General features: G+C 41.4%; 1 protein-coding gene across 1 annotated transcript; it reads right to left on the reverse strand.

The window, feature by feature from the left end:
- Positions 1-6,735: 6,735 nt before the first annotated feature.
- On the reverse strand, positions 6,736-16,127 carry gdf6a (growth differentiation factor 6a). The gene is made up of 2 exons (XM_028016215.1): positions 15,024-16,127; positions 6,736-9,101 (listed from the first exon to the last, which is right to left on the reverse strand). Exons 1-2 carry the CDS (start codon positions 15,388-15,390, stop codon positions 8,212-8,214), a joined length of 1,257 nt encoding a protein of 418 aa, XP_027872016.1. The 5' UTR covers positions 15,391-16,127; the 3' UTR covers positions 6,736-8,211.
- Between the last annotated feature and the right edge of the window lie 5,022 nt (positions 16,128-21,149).

Here is a 21,149-nt window from a genome sequence, read left to right on the forward strand (position 1 = left end):
CGAGTCAGTAAAGTTACATCAAAGCCTCCTGGGTGTGGGGCTTTCATGCCCATCTGACATATTTTTATTGCACAGAACTCCACGCTTATGCCTTTCCTAACTGGTGAGAACAACTCTGCTACTGATCAGCACCTACAGCGTTGCGAAAATGACAGAGTGTGCTCTGTTACAAACTTTTTTAGTTGTTTTTTTTTCTCCCCCCACTTACATGTCCCAGATCAACTAGCACACTTTAATACCAAATCTGGAGTAAAGACAAAGTGCAGTTATGCAACAGACTGTAGGATATAATCCTTCTAACGCCGATAAATGGATCCGCCTTTGTGATAACTGCAACATTTTCTTTTTAAAATTCTGTCAAATTCAAATGTTTCCAAACACTCTCTCCCAGGATACAGTCATTCCACATCTCCGCCCTCAGATTTAAACTCAAACTTTGACTAGGCCAGTTCAAAGTCTCCATTTTGTTCTTCTTTTTTTTTAAGCGTTCAGAATTGCTCGTCCTGGAGTGCTTTGGATTATGTTCCTCCTGCAGTTCTGGAAGATCATCAACTTGACGTCACAAAGACATTTTCCTTGAGGATGCTGAAGCAGAAATGGAGTCCCAGACCATCACACTGCCTCCACCGTGTTTGACTGTCTGCATGATGTTGTTTCTCAGAAATGCTGTTAGTTCTACGTCAGATATACTCACGTCCTCCTAATCGTTCCCACTTTGTTCACCAGTAAATAAAGTATTTTCCCCAAAAATATGGAGATTCATCAAGAGGGGCTTATTTTTTTAACTTTTTGGGCAAATGTAAAATGTACCTTTGAGTTCTTTTTGGCCAGCAGCTGCTTTGCCATTGGAACTTCCCCGCCAAGTTGCCCAGTCCTCTTTCTAATTGTTGAATCATGAACACTGACCTTAACTGAGAGTGCTTTAGATGTTCTAGCAGGTTCCTTTATGAGCCACCGGATGAGTCATGGCTTGTTTTTTTCAAGTGTTTTTGGTGGGCAAGTCACTCCTGGGAAGTTTGACCAATGTTTCCTATTTTCTCTATTTGTGGATGACGGGTCCCCAGAGTGGTTCACTGGAGTCCTAAAGCCTTAGAGACGACTTTGTTTTTTTTAAACTCTTACCAGTCTGGATGTTTCTCATCTTTTACTGAAAGCTGTTGCAACATCTTGCATCACTTCATCAGACAGATTCTGTTTAAGTAGTTTCTTCGTTTGGGTGTGGCTGGTCAACAATAACCGGACAGTATTATATATTTTCCAGGCATGTAGTGACAATTTAGAGCACTAAAAAGTAAATATGTTACCTATAACTGTTATGAAAATGCTAAATATATATATATATATATATATATATATATATGTACATATACAGTACAGACCAAAAGTTTGGACACACCTTCTCACTGAATTCAATGAGAAGGTGTGTCCAAACTTTTGTTCTGTACTGTATATATATATATATATATAAAATATGACTTCTAAAAATTTGACTCTGTCATTTAATTTCTTAAAATTGGGCCTTTGTTTCTTTAAAAACTCCTGCTGTTTGGAAACTCCGCCTTCAGGAAGTCGTCACAACATTGCTGCTCTTTTAACCTTTTAACAAAGTTGTTCTTTTTTTTTCTACCAGCGTTTCACTGAGACGTAGCTCATGTAATGAGCTCAGCTGATGTGCAGTTCCACCAGGTGTTTGCTAATTGCTGCTGGCTAGTCTGAAGGAGCCGAGTGGAGGAGCCGTGGGAGAGGGCTGCTCTCAGAGACGAAAGCTTGAAAGCTGCAGCTCAGGGGAGGAGTTTCGTCCTCAAAAGTGGCGCTAGGTCCTGTCAGGTGTTCTCCACAGCTGAAAGGTTGCCATTGGAGACAAAGGGATTTCTCAAACATGCATGAAAGAATCAAGGCAACTCTCCAAGCATGTTTTCTATGAAGGAATAACATTATAACATGATGTAAAGCTCAAAAAAGTCAATTTTACATAATGCCGCTCCTTTAACAATGTGGTAACTCCCAAATAATTTGTTACTTTTAGGACCGGGCTGCTTTGGACAGCTTCCCCTTCCACACACTAAATAAAAATAATGACTTCAAAACTGAATTCTACATAGTCTCAATACGTCTTTTGTCTGGTGTATAATTTAGTTTGATCATCTAAAACATTTTGGGGGTAACAGAAGCAAAAACAACGAAATTGAGAAAGGGGCAAATACTTTTCCACCGCTCCGTAGATCCACGCGTTGGAGCAGCTTCTACAGTTCCTCTGAAGAGCAGCCTCCACACACAGATGTCGGGTGTCAAGACTATTTGTGTTATACATTCCCCACATTTCTCCCTGTTCCTGATGAAAAGGACCCCTCTCGTTGCCAGTTTTGGTTAACTCTGGACTAATATATGTTAGGGCCGCGTTTCAAATAAACACAACACTTTTTTTCGCCTCCTCTCTCTCTCTCTCTGACTCTGTCTCAGAGGGACAATAAGGGAGCCGGAACGAAGAACTTTATAGGAACATTCAGCTTAAGAGTGAGGGATTGAAGCCGGTAAACAAAGCATTCCTTTCCCTTTCATCACCATTTAACTGTTCCCTTTAACACGCAGCCTCACCTCCAGGCCAGTGCCCAGCAGAGCGGCGAGCTTGTCAAATAAAAATAAATCTTAAAGCAAATGTTTACTCCACTCGTTTGCCGCTTGCTTGGAGACCTGCTGAGGTGACATCGCCGCATTGCTGAGCAACGAAGAGTCGGCTGAGGATTCCTCCGTTCCTCTGACTCTGACAGGAATCTGTTGGAAGGTGAGGGTTGCTATGTGAACGGACTACTAAAGAGTGCACTGAGCATCCTCCGCTTCCCCTCGTTTAACAAACATGTGAGCAGTGACATGATACTGTACAAGAGTCTGGACAGCATATAACATATCAAAGCAATTTCCTAATTGCTTCCAGGCCAAGGTCGCTGCTTTTATGGGAAAATTTCCCCCCCTCCATACTCCAACCCAAACACCCCTTCCCCTCACATCCACCCCCAGTTGTGTTGTTTTCATCTCCAGATTGGGAAGCATTAAAGTGTTAAGTAAACTTGACCCAGCCGGGTTGGATTCATTGGGAAAGAGACAGGGTTCCTGCACTCGGTGCCGTATCAGTGACAGTCAGTCCTGTGGATTTCCTCCCCGGGTCCGATGGACACCATATGCTGATGCGGTTTCCGCGGCTGCGGTCCCTGAAACATCCAGGCGCTAGGTAATTGCATTTGTTGGGCCATGATGAGAGCGCATTTGCTAAGGGGCGAGAACAGGATGAGTCTGATCCCAGGGCAGAAGCAATGTGGATCTTTTCATGAGCGCTGCGAAAATACTGGCAAAGTGCAAATAATAATAAATAAGACAAAACTAACTCAAAAAGTAACTCTTCCACAAGATATAGGAGCTTGATTTAAGTCAGTTATTCTTGAATATAGATATAAAGTACTTGATCCACTGGCAAACTGTTTTCCTTATGGCAAAATATTTTTTCCATTTTATGAATGAAAAGAATCTATATTTTTTTTTAATCAATATTATGTAACATTTAGTCTTTACATCATGATATAATGTTATTTTCTCATTAAAAAAAACATATTTGGAGTGTTGCTTTGATTCTTTCATGCTTGTTTGAGAAATCCTTTAATATCCATGGCAACCATTCGACTGTGCAAAACCTGCAGGTGAACCTGGTACCACCTTCGAGGCGTAGCTTCCGTCTCACAGCTCACCCCTCCACCACAACACTCAGCTCCTGCAGGCTAGCCAGCAGCAATTAGCAAACAGCTGGTGGACCTGTGCAACAGCTGTGTCGTTATTTGGTTAATAATGTCGCTTTGATGTCAAGATGGTACTTTAAATTGACTTTTAATTCAACCTTTAAAGCAACTTTGTGTTAAAAGTGTCATTATTTACCAAATGACGACAGTCATAAACATCCATAAAGACTTTTTCCATGTTCATGACACGTGTTAAGTCATATTTATGACAGTGTCATGTCAGTCTTATGCACACCCCGTCAAATAAAGTGTCACCTTTAGTTTTGCCTCCTCACAAGTGTACTAAGAGACTTGCACTAGAGGCAACATAAAAATGAAATTATTTAGCGTTGTTGCAGTGAGAATGGACTCTCACTAGTTTGTCAAAAGAATTCATAACCCTTTGAACTTTTCAAAAATGTTTGCCACATTACAAGAACACAAACTATAATGAGTTTCATTAGAATTAGAATTAACCTCTTCCAAATCCAGATCTGGAAATGGTGTAGCGTCCTGAAGGAACGTGGCAAACAGAAAGTTGTGGAGACGTTTAAAAGCATTTCACACCACCTAAGCTGACGCGGCAAATGTGTGCATGAAGGAGAACATGTGGAAGAAGAAGATGAAGAACTTAAACATGTTTGTCCTACATGCAAACGTAGCAAGAATAGCACCAGCTTTCAATGTTATCGGCACATTAAATGGCCACGATTAGCAGTTATCAGTCCCATACATTAGTTTCAGACTGAGTCTCCCGTACATCCTAGTATAGGTACTTATCTACCTTTTTTTTCCCCATTTTTTTCTCCGAAGAGTTTTTGCGGCGCTAGTGGCTTGTATTTTTTCTACAGTAGGCAGACAGGAAGGAGGGTGAGGAGAGGGGGGAAGACATGCGGCAAAGGTCGTCGGGACCGGGAGTCGAGAACTAAGGCCTCCAAACGTGGGGCGTGCTAACCCCCTGCGCCACCACAGCATGCCCCTTATCTACCATTCTTATCACTGATAATATGCAGCTTAATCAACGTCTGAAACCAGAAGGCTTTTTTGTTTGTTTGTTTGTTTCATTTATGGGCTGACAACATTTCAAACAGGTGAAAATAGTACTCCACATCATATGAAAACACCATCTCTGAGGTGAAACATGGTCATGGCCTTATGATTCTGTGGGGAGAGTTTTTCTCCAGGGTCTGCAAGGAAGATGGTCTAATTTGATGGGAAGATAGAGGGAGCTGAACGCAGAGGATTCCTGGAAGAAAACCTGTTCGCTGCTTCAGAGAAGCCTGAGACCAGAGCAAGAGGTTTTAGCTTTCAGAAGGCGAAAGACCCTAAATATCAGTCAGAGCTACAGTGGAAAGATTTACATCAAAATATCCACATGACTCTTGCATGAATGGCGCCCTGACGGCAATGGAAGTTAACAATTACATGACAAATAATCATAATTCATTCATCATCTGTCAGCCATCAGAGGAGACAAGCGCCTTTATACTTGGGAGCGGCTATGTATGCGGCGTTTTGGGGAAATTGTAGTCCGCCATTTTACGGAAGAGTCATGGATTCAACACATTTGAACGACAGACAATGTTTTTATGAACTGTGAAATGCTGTTTCACAGTTCATAACAGTTCATACAGAGGTATGGTGGAGTCAGGTGCACATTGTCCGAAAAAACCCCAACATCATCCCCCTACTACTTCCTTTCGTCTTCTTCCTGCTTTTTGACAGTAGTAACTAGAGGTGTGGGGGAGGGGGGGTCGATCCTAATATCAATCATGTCGATACCAATGCTGGTATTGATATCGAATGATACTCAAGCTCTTTCTCTCTCAAACCTGCACAGACTGATTCACCAAAGTCTTCTCTGTGCCTGTCTGAGCAACGCATGGAGCAGCGCTGCACCCTCTTCAGCCAAACAGGGGAGAATGTATTCTTTATTTAATTTTCACTCATTCATTTTATTTTCTTTAAAGCCAGAAGTGCACTGAAGGGAATAAATTCCTTATTCTTTGTATTGCTTTCTTGCATTGTTCGACTTGGAAAAACAGAATAAGTTTGAAACGGTTTATTTGTTTGTGGTGTGTTCATTTTGTGGTATGGTGGTTTGTCAGCCCTCTAAAGTATTTTCTTGTCAGGTATCCTCACATTGATATCGCCGATACTGGCCCTGCGTTTACTTGGTATTGGATCGATGCCAAAACTCCCAGTATCGCCCTCCACCGTGTGACTGGTGTGACATGAAACAAGTGTCTCCGTTGCAGTTTTGCGAAATGCGTCGAGACAATCCACCCCATCCCAGCGCATATAAAACATTTTATGGAAAAAGTGAAATTTATTTGTTCAAAATTGGCGAGTTTACCACAAGCCAACATGTTACAGTAATTTCAAAAATGCGCAATTCTACTGTTAACGAAAACGCGCATGAAAGCGATGGAAAACTTGTTCAGTGCATTTACAGATAAATTATATTGTTGTTAGACTGAGCTCGCGGCCCCCACCTCCCGCCCTTTCTCTAACGATTGCCCGCATAAAACCCAGCCACTGTTCATAACCTCCCCCACCCCAACATCGATGCAAACCGAAAGATTCTGCATCCAAAGCTAACCGGAGCCGGAGGAGCTTCCAGAAAACAACGGGCCTTAGATGTTATGAAGCTCATATCCCAAACGACTTGCGGCTCCAAAAGTCATTCCACGTGGGTACCGACTCATTGGGGGCTCGACGCCAAACTTTGCAGTTTTTATCATTTGTGAAATGTGCGAGAATATGCATTTCACTTGCGGTTTTGCTTTGTGTCGGTCTGTCACATTAAACCCCCCACCCCCACCCCCAAACAAAACCCAATGAAGTGTGTGGTCGCATCGTGACAAAATGCGAACAAGTTTCTTAAGAGATTCATTGGATGTCCAAGTTTCCGAACATAAACCGAGTGAAATAAACACAAAAAGGCAAAAACTCGCCAGAAATTCCCAGGCTTTGTTTGGAATTTTATTTGTACAGTAATGCTGTGGAGTAGTATCCAGTAATATATGTTATATAAATGATCTCATATATATATATCTCATATATATATGTATATATATGATTGTAAAAACTCTTTACACTTTAACTGAATGCACCTCAAACTCAGATCCTATATGCAATAATGAGGTAGATAGATATTAATAATTGTACTTTCCACCCTCTGCAAAAAAATATCGAAGACGCCTTAAATTACTCTTTTTTTTTACGACGTAAGAAATATATGATTATCATGGAACTCTGTACAACACAAATAATAAAATAATTATAGAATAAACATTTTGTTTTTACCGATTTGAGTGCAGTGTGTTTTTTTTTTTGTTGTTTTTCTTTTTTTACATTTACAAAGAAACGCCTTTCGAGCGTCTCTTCATTCGCAGCACTTTGTAAAGTTTTTTTTTTCCTTTCGACTGTACAAAATATTTACAGCTCAGAGATAAAGACAGGGAAAAAAATGAACAGCAGTGCATTCAAAGCTAATGTGCATTTAAATATAGTCTCGATCGGCGAGTCTTTAATTTTTCTTCTCTCTCTCTCTCTCTCTCTCTCTCGCTGAACCACTTGTCCGTGCATGGCGCAGGAAGTCGTGGAAGTGCATTGCGTAAAGATGCAGACTTTTGAGCCACAAAAAAAAAAAAAAAAAATACAAAATCCGCCCCAGTTATGTGTGCTTTTCCCAAAAAAAAAAAAAAAAAAAAAAGAAGAAAAAAACAATAATCATCGTTTCCATGCGTCAGGTCCCAGGAGAGGCACAGATCTGATCTGGGTCCTTTCAAGGCACCAAAAAAAAAAAAAAAAAATCTCTTGAAGGCATCACCACCAACATCTTTATCTCCTCACATCCAGATCCACGTTTCTGTGTTTGGTACATTAGACATTCACCTCATGTGTTTACTGAATTCTTTCTCTCTCTTTTATTTTATGTATTCATTTATTTGGTGAAAGCAGGTTCTACCCCGAGCCTGTATTGTCTCCAGTTAGGGAGTGTGTGTGTGCGCGCGTGTGTGTTGGGGTGGGAGGGGGGGCGGACCCCAAAACGTCCCGATCAGGCGCGGCGCTCCCAGATAAACAGACTCCTTTCTGGCCCCGCAGCCACGCAGAGCGCGCACTGCGTCTTATTCGCTGCTTTGCGCCAAAACCTCCTGGACACTCCGCTTGACACGTTTTTTTTTTTTTTTTAAGGTCCCTGCGTGGATGAGAATAAATGTGCTGGACTCTTTTAGTGTTAATCAGTTTGAATAAATAACAATAAAGTGGGGTGGAGGTGGAGCTTCCTGTGAGCGCTTCCCGTCATTTGGATTAAAACGCTCCAGACCCTGTGAGGAACTGATCTGTTCACGTCCGCTGAGCCGTCAGCGCGTCGGTTTGAACAAAAAATCTGTCTTTTCCTTTCCTCCTCCGTTGCTTTGCTTATCACGCCGACACGCCGCTACCTGCAGCCGCACTGCTCCACCACCATCTCCTCGTACTGCTTGTACACCACGTTGTTGCCCGAGTCCGTGAACAGGATGCTGATGGGGCTGAGCTTGGTGGGCACGCAGCAGCTGGGCGGGGTGCTGTTGGGGTCCATGGAGTTCATGAGGGTCTGGATGATGGCGTGGTTGGTGGGCTCCAGGTGCGAGCGCAGCGGGAAGTCGCACACGCCCTCGCAGTGGTAGGCCTCGTAGCCCAGCGGGGCGATGATCCAGTCGTCCCAGCCCAGCTCCTTGAAGTTCACGTGCAGAGCCTTCTTGCTGCACCTGTACTTGGACTTCTTCCCGTGCCGCTTCCCGTGCCGGTTGTTCGGCGCCGTCCTCCGGCGCCGCCGCGGGGGGCCCTGGCCCGGCCCCTCGGCCCTCGCCGGCTTCTCCTCGGCCGACCGCCGCGACTTGATCTTCTCCTTCATCTCGTTGAACAGGTTCTCCCTCTTCCTGGAGCGGGTGTAGGCCACCAGGATGGCCTTCTCCTGCTGCCCGCGGCCGCTCCTGTCCAGGCCCAGCCGCCTCAGGTCCACCTCATCGTCGGACCTGCCGCGCGCGGCCCGGAGCTGGAAGCAGAGCTGGCTCCTGTGCTGGCGCTGCGTCTGGAACGCGTCCCACACGTCCAGAACCTCCCAGCCGCCGGTCTCGGCGGAGTCCGCGGCGTCCAGAGACCTGGAGTCCAGCGGCTTGTCGGAGCGGCACGGGTAGAGCTGCAGGTGGAAGGGCCCCGCCGCCTGAGGGGCCCCCAAAGCTTTTCTAAATATCCTTAATTCGGCTCCGACCAGCTCCTCTTTCTCGGACAGGGTTGAGACATCAAACAGATACTTCTGTCTTCTCAGAGGAGAGTGCAAAAGATTGTCTGCGAGGAGGAAAGAAGAAAATAATTGCAGTCAGATTCACTTAGAATGTACAGTGTTCAGAGAGAGAGGTGGTGTGTGTGTGTGTGTGTGTGTGTGTGTGTGTGTGTGTGTGTGTGTGTGTGTGTGTGTGTGTGTGTGTGTGTGTGCGTGTGTGTGTGTGTGTGGGTGTGTGTTGGGGGGAGGGGGGTCACATTCTCCCACAAAGGCCTTCTCTCTCTCTCTCTCTCTCTCTTGTTTTTCAGACGTCCACCAGGAGCCCGCCGCACACAAACTGCAGCTGACGAGCTGGTCGGAGAAGAAAGGCGAAACCCGCAGCAGAAGGATGATTAATGTCCCCGCCTAATTTCTAATCCACGTAATAAATTTATCCGATAATGATGCAATTAAGACGCCCGTTAACGCCTCGCAGTGCTGCCTTCACTTTTCTTTTCTTTTTTTTTCTTTGTGGAAGAAGGATTGCCTAAAGTAAAGCGCGCATTTGTCCGGTTGTTCCTGGACTGTGTTTTCTTTTTTTGTTTGTTCTTTAGTAAAAGCTCCACTCACCGATACATCTGATCAAAATTTTTTTTTAAATGTATTTTTAATGGCGTGCCACTGTTAATATTAATAATAATAATTTTTTTAAAAAACGGCGTGTTTGTATAAAGAGTTGCTCTAGAAATCTGAATTTTTTTTGGGGGGGGGGGGAGTGCAAAACAATATGAGCGATGACAAACAATCGCTATTTTTGATGAAGCATTTCAGGTGGCGCGTGTTAAAAAACGTTACAGCCCCATAAATAAAATGTATTTTTGCTCCTGACTTTACAGATGTCGCTTTAGAAAAACGGTTCACGGTGACCCGTTATAGACGACGGTAAGAACAAAACCGCAGAAAGATTCATATTTGTTATTGACAACAGCAAAACAAAACAAAACAAAAAAAAAAAAAAAAAAAAAGAAAAAGAACTGTAGTTAAAACGTCGCTAATATTAACGCCCAACTTGTTACTAAATCACACAGGGGGGAAAAAAATGAAATATTTGCCAATGAAATGATTAAAAATCTTATAGTTTAGCTTACAAATGCGATGCTTAGCAACGGTCAACATCTAGCAGTATTTCCCGTTTTATTTGAATCGCGAACTTTACAGGAACTGAAGTGAGCGCGTTGGTTCGGTTGGATCCGGTCAGGGAGGCGGAGATGGTTTGAATGGTTTCCATCAAGCTCGAAACGTAAAGACTGTCATTTGTTCAGTGATGTGTCACGAACCGGTTCAGTGTTAAAAGCCTGATTTGCTACCAGACTGCTCTGTAAAAAAAAAAAAAGAAAGAAAAAGAAGCATTAGATGCTATCAAACAGGCAATAAATAATATTGAAGTGAAATCAAGCACATTCATTAGTAAATGAAAGGCTCAATATTGGCTACAGTTTAGCACGCGCTAACGTTGCTGTTGGCAACAACCATTTCTTGGTTTTATTTCTTGAGTTTATTTCTTTATTTGCTTCTCGCCAAAGATTTGCGCACAGCTCTCGGTCTCTGCAGAGTTCAGGCGAGATGTCGGCGTGCGTTGCAACGTGACCGGATTTATCACATCTTCAGCCATATTTAACATGCAGACTTGCCGACTTGTTGTTGGCGAAAACTTTCACTTGTCAACTAGCGACAAAGCTAATGCTACAGTCACGCTTCTTGAAGCCGCAGGCGGTTGCTGGCAGTGAATGAGCCATCTGAGTTACGCTGTGATGCAACAGGTCTGCAGGTTTTGTTGTTGTTGATATTCATCTTAATCGCAGTGACATTTTTAGGCCAGAGTAACAAACAAACAAACCAAAAAAAAGCTCCCATGTTTTTAAAACATAAAAAAAACCAAACAACAACAAACACCAGATTCAAAAATGACCAATTATTCGAGTCAGGTTTCTAACGCCTCCATTAATCAGTGTGTGATTTAGTTTTACGCGCTGACAGGTCGATTAATAACGTCTACCTTTGTAGCGGAGAGGAAATTAAACGATTTAATAATAATAATAATAATAATAATAATAATATTAATAATAATAATATTAATAATAATAATAAAATCCTGTCCTGGAAACATTTGGCATATAAACAGCAATTGGAATATCCAAAAGGAGAGTATCATTTCTTAAAAGCTGTACATTAAAAAAGAAATATATATATATATATATAATACAGGTTTTAGGAAAAGGGGTTTTGTGTGATCCTGTTAGGCACAACGGAGCAAAGGCGACCAACTGAATACTCAGCTCAACAATGCACAATTATTACATTATTCTCCTCCCTATGTCCGGCCTGAACGTGCTCCATCAAGGCGAACCAATGAGAATGGGAGGTAAATCAGAGAGAGAGAGAGAGAAGCATTTAGCACAAACAGGACACAGTTTGAGCATAACGGAGACACGTTTTCTCGGTTTTCCCCAGAAGAAAACCCGTATTAGAGAAGTCATCCCTTTTATTTGAACATTTCCGCCAATTTTCTCCCGAAACGTTCATCTGCACTTTCAGAAGAAATGATTTGAGAGAGCAAAACTATACATTCAGAATGCAGTCTGCATAATAATAATAATAATAATAATAATAATAATAATAATAATAAATATATATATATATTTTTTTTTCACACTTGAATATATATATATATATATATATATATATATATATATATATATATATATATATATATATAGTGTATAAGTGTATATATATATATTCAAGTGTGATTTATTTAGTTGAATTCGTATTAATTTGTAATTTGTCAGTTTTTCTCCCCTCTAAATGACAGGTTGTCTCTATTTGCTTACTTGAACGTTGTCTTAATTGAAACTGACACGTTTCTACGTCGCAATATCCACGTCACGTCGTTTGTGAGAGCACGTTTAAAGAGAGGTTTTTTTTGTTTTTTTTTTTCAAAATAAATCTGGCTGTCAGATTCCGTCCCGTGAAGCCCGCCGCGTCAGACAGTAAAAAGCAGATTGAAACCTTCTGCCTCCTTTCAGTAACTTTTTTTCCCCTTCTCTCCCTCCGTCTGGTTCGCGTTACTTTTTTTTTTCTTTTCCTTTTTTGTACTTTTATAAGCACTCGAACAAATCGAAAACAAGTTTGCCAAATAATTAACAGTTCTCAGCTCCCATCCTGCTCATTAAAACACTTCCCCTCTTCCATTTCATTCCGGCTTGCCAACGACAACATTCCGCTGAAAACGAGTGCGCCAGCGCGGAACGACAGTGATCGACTGAGTGAGTGATTGCGGTATTTAAGTTGTCAGTCTTGTCCGATGTTAAAACTTTTTTTTTTTTTTTTTTTTGCTTTATTTGCTTGGTCATTTGAATCATCCTGTTGTGTCCTTCAGCCTAATCTTGTCGGTTAAATCTCAAACCTGCCATTTTCTCTCTCTCTCTCTCTCTCAGACTTTTAAATGATCGATGATGAGAAAGTGATTCCTCTCCTACTCAGATTTATCTATTTAATATATGAGTTACCACTTCATTTTTTTTTTCTAAAGCAAACGGAGACATGTATTTCTCAGTTTTTCTTAAAGAAAATAAAATGAAAATCTGCTCCTGCGTGCGTAAAATGACGCGCAAAAGACGCACAGGTTGTTTTCCTCCCAAATGTGACACTGCTGCGATTTCAAACCGAGTCTCAGCTCAGCCCAGGTTCATGCTGCAGGTTAGAAATCAGCGCAACGATTTGGGAGGGGGGGAGGGGGGGTTAGAGGGAAGTTTGAGAGAGAGAAAGGGGGGGCGAGGGGGCTGCTGGCTGAAAGCAACACCAAAAAGCAACCAAAGGCGCTCGAGCTGCAAGAACTTAAGTTTCCGTAATTAAAGTGGTGCTCGCAAAGGGAGGTTCCGCAGTAAAACAAGAAGGGAGAAAAAAAAAATCTAAACCACTTCACAGAGGAGGAAGCGCTCTAATTTTCCCCTCTCTTTCTTTCTTTCTTTCTTTCTTTCTTTCTTTCTTTCTTTCTTTCTGTCTGTCTGTCTGTCTGTCTGTCTGTCTGTCTTCTGTTTTCTCGGGGATCTGCCCACCGTGGCCGGGCCGGGTCATTACGGGAGAATAGACAGTGTTTGATATGTTATGACATGAACACTCAATTAGATCACCGAGTTCAAAAACGTTCCGATGCCAAGCTGCCCCTCAGAAGGGTCCAGCTCGGGGTCAGAGCCACTGACACATCACATCAGAATCACAAGAGAGAGCCTGACACGTCTCCCCCCCCGCCCCCAAAAAAGGAAAAAAAACCCTCCTTAACCAGCACACACCCCCAACTCCTCTTAAAAAATAAACCAAACCATGTTCCACTGCCAGAAACCAACAACGTCCATCAGATCTTTTATGCGCAAATCAAGCTTAAAATCAGCCCCCCCCCCCCCCCCACACACACACAATAAATATATTAATTTATTTAACCTTCATTCGTGGGCCACCTCCTCCCATATAAACACAAGTATATGTATATACACTCAAGTTAAAATGAAAGCTAAACCTTCCAGGCTTGGCCCGCAACGCCAAGGTTCCACAAACCTTCAGCTGGAGCGGCTCTGTCGGAAGCAGCATCGGAATCTCTAAACTGTCTGGATTGCACAAAACATAGAGTCAATAAAGTGTCTAAAGAAATCAAAATTCTTTTTTTTTTCTTTCCTTTTTCATATACATAAAAGTATTGACTCTCACATGTAGCATAAAGATGTTGGGATGTTTTGCAGCCTGCGGCGCGTCGGGACTCTGCCAAAGGCTTCTTTTTTTATTTCTCCCTGGAAGATTAACTCCTGTCCTTGCAATGTGTGTGTTTGTTTGTGTTGCTCGGACTGTGTTTGCTCTCGCAAGCTGCTCCTATCACTTGTATAACTGACTCAAACACCTGCTGCTCACACCGACCCGTTCTGCGGTCTGCCCCCCCCCCCCCTCCCCCCCCTCTCCTCCTCCACCCCAACCCGGGGCCCCTCCGGACCCCCTTTGTTGGCACAAGCTGGCCTTCTACTGGGCACCATAATGGCAACAGATTGGACGTTTTAATAAGTGATGGCTGCGGTGTGGGGTGAGAGGGGATGGACTCTGTTTGAAGGTTTGTTAGAGGAGGAAAAGCGAAGGAAGCGACGACGGAGACAAACTTTCCACGTGTTTGATTGTGGAGGCTGACAGTAACTTACAGCGTCGGCTTAGAGAGAGAGAGAGTCCATTATTAGCTCACTGTAGTGTTCATTTAAAACCAATTAAAGTCTGTTTTCTCTCTCAAAAAAAGTTGAGAAATAATAATAATAATAAAAAATATGCAGCTTTAGCATAATTCCAGAAAAATATATTAAAGATTTCACACGATCTGAGCGCGTAAATGTGCTTTTGTTTGCTGTTCCACCGCGCGTAAAATCTGGACGGAGCTGAAGCCGGTGATTTAATACGTTGCAGAAGTTGTTTTTCTTCTTCTTCTTCTTCTTGTTTGGTTTCTAGCATGCTGGGTGATGGTACTATCAGATCGGCGCGCTGCGCAGACGCTCTGAATCCGACCGGTTCGGTTCATCTCTCTGCAAAAAAAAAAAAAAAAAAAAAAAAAAAAAAAAAAAAAACTGTTGCGTTTTTCACGGAGTCAGAGGACGAGGATTTAAATCCGAGTTAATCGTATGAAAGAAAGGAGGCGAGAAGTGGCAACGGATCGCCTGTTTTCACCTGAACCGGAATAAACCTGAAGCCCTTGTCTAAATTGTCTAAAACTTCAAAAACATTTGATTAGATTTTGAGCGCGGAAAGTGCGTCCGTAAATGCTCTTTTATTTTTTTTTATTTATTTTTTTGTTGCTTCATCTGGAGTGTGCGTAAAAAGATCTTGACCCTACTCTAACCGGTCCCAAGAGGACGGTATATCAGAGCAAACCCGAAAAAAAAACCCCAGAAAAAAAGAGAGGAAAACAAAAAGAAACCAACCTGTTCCTTTGTCCACAAAACTCGTGATGGTGTTGGCAGACTTTGAGGAGCGGAAGAAGCTCGCGTTTAGTCCGAGTTTCTCCGCCGCCGAATACGTCCTGTATATGGAGAGCATGTACTCGTGCGGGACCACGGCGTCCTTTGGGACCTCTCCGTCTTTGTGGCGTCCCGCCGCCGGGTGCGAGGAGGCGACGACGTCTCTGAAGAGCCTGGGTGACCTTTGTCCGTGCGGATGAGAGGTCCTGGCTTCCCTGTGCCTCCTCGGCGCAGAGGGGGAAATGATAGCAGCAGACTGGAAACACGGTACATTCCCAAACAGAACGAGGAGCAGGCCCAGATGTACCGCAGCGAACCGAGATGCGTCCATGGCTAGATGATGATGAAGATGATGATGATGAGTTCTTCTTTTTTTTTTTTTTTTTTTTTCCTTTTTTTTCCCCTTTTTTTTTTTTGTTTTTTTTGTAAACCTCCCTCTTGTTGGTGAAGCGCCTGGAGCCCGGGGTGGGAGATGATGGCGTGCGCGCGTCAGAGTCGGAGAGCTCCCACCTTTTGCGCTCTGCGGTCGCAGCAGAAGAAATGCGTTTTCCTCGCTCTGAACTCCACACAAGAGCGGAGAGACTGCTGGGCCTGAGAGAAACACGCCCACATGGTGGCTCAAACGCAGGGCTTCCTAAACCACCTTCATGTCACAGAGCTCCACGGAGCCGCGGCTGCAGCCGGCGGACCGCCAGAGGTGACACAGACAGGACTCAGAGGAGTAAACAAGGCGGGCGTCATCGCGTCAACATGCAATCTAATCTCTCGCAAAAAAGAACAGAAGAAGAAGAAGAAGAAGGGGAGGAAAAATTGAGATAACGCGAGGAAGAAAGTAATTCTTATTCCAAAACCGAACTTGTCCTCTCTGAGCTTTAAACTGAAAGCACATGTCTTATCAGCAGAGGCATGTCTGCAATCCTGCAGAGCCAAAGTGCAAGTCCGCACAGAGTCCAGACTTATCGCAAAGTCTCCCAATCCCGACCTCATCTGATCTGATAAGATTTTTTTTTTTTACACGGAAATACAGACTGAGGTTCACCGTGAAGAGGAGACGCTTCTGAAGCGTAAAAGTTTCTGACATTTCAGTTTGTTTAGTCGCTGGTAGAAATGGTAGAATGCATTTTTTTTAAAAAAGGGGGAAAGAAAACAACAACAAACCAAACCAACAATAAACAAATAAAAATAATAATAAACAAATAAATATATATATATATATATAAACCAGATCCCATATCAGCCAGAATTTACTTTCCCTCAACACATTAACAAACTCACAGAAATGTCTTTAATTAACCGGTAAACAAAATTACTTTTCGACTTTAAAATATCTACGCGCTTGATGGTCGTTTAAATGCATCAATCACACATGGAAGGACTCTGGCGACATCTAGTGGTTGACATAATCTATTACAAGAAGGCTCTGTGGACCGAGGGAGCTCACGATTGAAGCTAAATGGTGCGTTCAAGTGATCTGGGGAAGTTCCACAATTTTGAGCTTTTCTAAAGCGACCTTATTAAAAATCTGACAGTATATTATATTTATTACTCTGTGATGCTTATTTAATATATATGACGCATCACAAGGCCTTTGAAAGTTTAGCAGTTCAGTTACAGCCATTCATTTTATCACTATCAGTCAGCATTTAGTCTAGAATACTGTTGTTGAAATCAGATATGGCGTATCCAAGCGCTGTCAATCACCTCCATGTGCGTGCTGCTTACCTCCACTCCCCCCATAGTGGCTCTCTGCTGCGATACAGATTCTCCATGTTAGCAGAGACTGTTGTGGAGGCTAAGGCTAAGTTAGCATAGCAATCAATAATGCCATATGAACGGTTTTAATATAAAGGTGAGCTGGTTCTCTGCCATTAGCACATTTAGCAGCACGTTCACAAGGTTTACTGACAGCGCTAAGGTCCTCCTCCGGGCTCTGATTGGTTGTTTTTAACTGGAGCGGTTCATTTGTTTAGGCAGCAATAATAGCATCACAAGGAGCTCATTTAATTTACAGATATGTAAATAACAAAAATATATACAGTATATCTATATATCTATATATATGTGTGTGTGTGTGGCGGGGGGACGGGGGGGTCTTTGTGTGTGTTACATACTACAGCTTTAATTTGTGCCACAAAGCTTCAAAAATACAAGTACGTTTTGTAATAACTACCAATGCTTTTTGATCTTTTTTCGCTGTAAATGTCATTTTTTTTATGATTGCAGTCTTTTGTTTTCTTTTTTTTTTTTTACAATTAAATCACACATATTTATATCCAGTTTTTGTCAGTCTATTCAGCCATTTTCAAAGCACAGATTCGACAGTCATACTCAATAATTAGGAATGTCTTGATGAATCTTGTCAGATTCATATCAAGTACCTCTTGAAAATAGTAGCCTTTAAGTAGCTATTATACATACTTTTCATTATTTAAAGGTGGAATTTTTGTATTGGTTTGATGCAATAATCTAATTTTAAATGTCATGTTTTCATGAACTGTGAGAGGAAAACCATCACACTTAATAGAAATAAAGGATATCAAACATCCATGTGTGTAATTAATCTACATAACGTGTTCAATCAGTGATAAAGTTCCTGAAATAAATGAACTTTTTACTAATATTCAATTTTATTGACTATTATCCGTACAGCCTAGAGCTTTTAACAAGAATTTAACACGCCACTAATTTTCAAAATAAATAACATTTAAAGTTGAAATTGACATAATATTCTTTCATTGAGTTCAGGCATGAAAGGAAATTAAATCCTAGTTTTATGGTAAGAGAGTAAAAAAAAGACATTTTTTTCTGTTCAAGAAACCAAAAGCTGATCTGGTCTTAATTTAAATCTAACCTTAACTCAAGTCCCACAACGACTGGCAAGCTGTTCAGTTATTATATGCTGCTACCTTTATTATGTTTTTTTTTTTTTTAATTGCAATATGCTTAATCATACAGTAGGGGGGAAAAAAACCTAATTTACTCAAAAATTACCAGGAGAGGGCGACAAAACGCGACAAAACTGGAAGAAGAACATTAACTGGTCTTGCAATGCAATCAAAGAAGCAAACTCAAGAACAAAATCTCCATTGCAGATGTTTTGGGTAGGGTGTCACTTTATGCTGCAGTGGTAAGAGTAAACAGAAGATCTCTGAAAGGGGCCATTCATAAACACACAGTAAAGAGTTAGAAAAGTGTTAGAAAATGAGGAAAGGAGAAAATAAAAAAAGGCTAGATTAGACATAAAATACTTTGGCTGATGATCTGCTTAGTGCGTCAGTCTTGTCGCTGAGTTCAAATGTAAAAAAGAAATTATGGAATTGTTAGATGTGGTTATATGTTTTCCTTATGAACAGAGAAAGCAATTAAGGCAAGACATGATAATTTTAGGAGGATCCTCCTCACTCACAGTTCAAAGTAGATCAAGCTTAGAGCCAGTTTCCAAATGTGACTGATGTGTGTCTAACTTCTGGAAAAATACTCACCGTGTTCAAGCACAACGGTGTCCATATGTGCTCTTAGCACTCTTTGGTGAGGACAGGGGCAGAGCTGTCCACTGACCCACTCCCTGGTGGGGAGTTGAGTTCGATGATGAGAGACGGGGCTGGCCCAATCCTCCATAGGGCCCTAAGCAAAACTTGGTTTTGGGGTCTTTTTTTTTTGCTAATAATGTGGATTGCTGCGATCGACAGTCAGGCGACTGGAATATTCGCATGCCTGCTATAAACTTATTGCATTTCTGACTTTGCTGTTTACATTATAGCCTATATGGATTTGCTTGACTTTTTGTCATATTAAACATGCATATGCTTCTTTTTAAGATTCACTTTTTTTACTCATTGATCAAAACAAGACCTGGGAAGAAGCCCTGAGCTACTGCGGACATAACCACAAAGATCTGGCCTCCATCTTGGATAAACAGATGCAGACCTTTGCTGAACTGGAGGCTGAGAAAGCCAACAGTCTCTTCGTATGACTCTGCCTTCACTATGCCTTCTCCCTCCGTTACTGGGTCTGGGTTGATGACAGTGCTGTAAACACTGGGGTCAAACTAAAAGAAAACTGTACCACCAGTGGAGCCATGGAGAAAGAAGGAGACCATTGCTGATTCAGTAAGTCTGATCATGATCAGTTTGAGTTTTTCTGTGCTGTAAACTAAGAGCTGTGATTAGTTTGTGAGTTATGATCACTTTCATTAAGTGAAAACTTCACATCTTGTCTAGTATTGCTTTGCTCTTAGGAAACCTTTTTTTTTTTACAATTTAAAACATTTAAAATGTTTCTCTTGTCATTTTCTTGTGTAATGGCTTGATGTACTTTCTGACATATTTGTGATTAGTGTAAATTTGACTCATAGCTTTAAATGAATCAAATTTAAAGCTATGAGTCAAATTATGGCTTTAATTTGACTCATAAAAGCTATAATGAGTCAAATTATAGCCTTAATGCTATAATTTAAAGGTATAATTTGGCTTTAAATTACTGGAACAAAACAAATTCTTTTATTCCAATTAGTTGGAATAAAACATCCCAACTAATTGGAATGTTTTATATATTTTTTAATAACATTTTTTTGTTTCTTCTATAATCTGCCAAATTAAACACACCATTGAGCAAAAATCTAAAACGTCACAGTTTAAGATGTCTCAGGAATGATTATTCTGCAGTTATGTATGTTATGTTGGAAAATAAAAACTTTGCATAGCCTGTGGCGAGAACAGTGAGGGGTCAAAAAATAGGCCTGGTTTGATACCTGCAATAATAAGACATGAAAAGCAGAGCAACATTCACAGATATTCTGCTGTCATGTAAACACATCCCCAGTATTTGCATCTATGACTTTACTAGGAATTTGGCGAGCCACGCACATTTGAGACAACCAGATCCTGCTTCTTTTGCACCAAATGAAGCAGAGCCTGTGGAGCAGAAGTTGAAGAAAGCCCAAAACAACATATTGACCCATTTCCATTTATTAAAAGAGAAGAGACACAACACAGACCAAAACTGTCAGAACTTTTTCGACTTGTACTTTTTCTGCTTCTCCGTGCGCATCTTTATGTTAATGAGGAGAGTTGCCTTCTATGTCCAGCTCCTATTATTGGCCAATAGAGCTTTGGAACCAACCGTCACTGCTTAAGACGTTGTGGGGCGTTTATGTCTCGCGCAGTCGCTCGGCGCCATCTTTACAGGCCACAGACCGAAACAAACTTTATCCCGGTGTTTTTATCGCATTACCGACCGCAGTGAAGTTAGTTTCGAGTTGGATATTCTAATATCCACCGAGCAAGCGGCGTTTAGCTCAAGGTCGATCCGATTTACGAACACTAATTTCGGCCAACCGTTTTCAAGCTCCCTCCTCAAGCGTTCATTTAGGGACCATCAACAAATTTCCAAACCAAACACTCCTGTCAAACAAATGTTAATAAATGTCTTGCCTTGTGACCAACTGATACAAAAACAGTATTAATTTATTGCTTTAAAATGAGACACACTGCCCTCTATTAAAATGTCAAGTCATATTCAATATTTTAAATAATCTGAATATTAAATAATATGTTTTCTTCAATAGCTTCCATGTTGTGTGCCACATCGACTAGAAATCAGTGTGTAGTTTTTGTACTAAACTGTATAGATGAGGCACAGGCATTTTTATTCCATTTTAATTCAATTTTTATTTTTGTTACCTATCTTATTTAGTTTAAATTGAGTATTTCTCTTCAATAGCTTCCAGGTCATGTGACCTGTTGAGTCGGAAACAACCTTCTCAGCATGTCGTGTCAAGTAGAAAAAACCACAAGTCTAAAAAGGACAAAAGAAGGAGACAAAACAAAATATCTACTTTTCTTGAAAACCCCCCGCATGTTTAGGGGAAATGAAAAGGAAAATATATAAATTTCTTGACCGAAACTCATGTGTAAGGACAAGGAAAAACTAAATATATATTTATGCTTTTATTTATTATTATGTCAGTTTTGGTCCTCCATAGTGGAACAGCTTCTTGCAAAAAAATAATAATTACATCCTAAATATGATGAGATCAGCCACACATATATTTCTCACACAGAGTTCACACATCATGGATCAGGAACTGAA

This window comes from Xiphophorus couchianus, chromosome 5 (genome assembly GCF_001444195.1).
Source record: "Xiphophorus couchianus chromosome 5, X_couchianus-1.0, whole genome shotgun sequence".
In the NCBI taxonomy this organism is placed as follows: domain Eukaryota; kingdom Metazoa; phylum Chordata; class Actinopteri; order Cyprinodontiformes; family Poeciliidae; genus Xiphophorus; species Xiphophorus couchianus.

Bases quoted from the DNA above. Each gene is read 5' to 3' on its own strand.
- gdf6a (XM_028016215.1), bottom strand. From the start codon at position 15,390: ATGGACGCATCTCGGTTCGCTGCGGTACATCTGGGCCTGCTCCTCGTT. The intron at 9,102-15,023 runs GTTGGTTTCTTT...TCCTCCTCGCAG, and splicing joins TTTTGTGGACAAAGGAACAG to ACAATCTTTTGCACTCTCCT.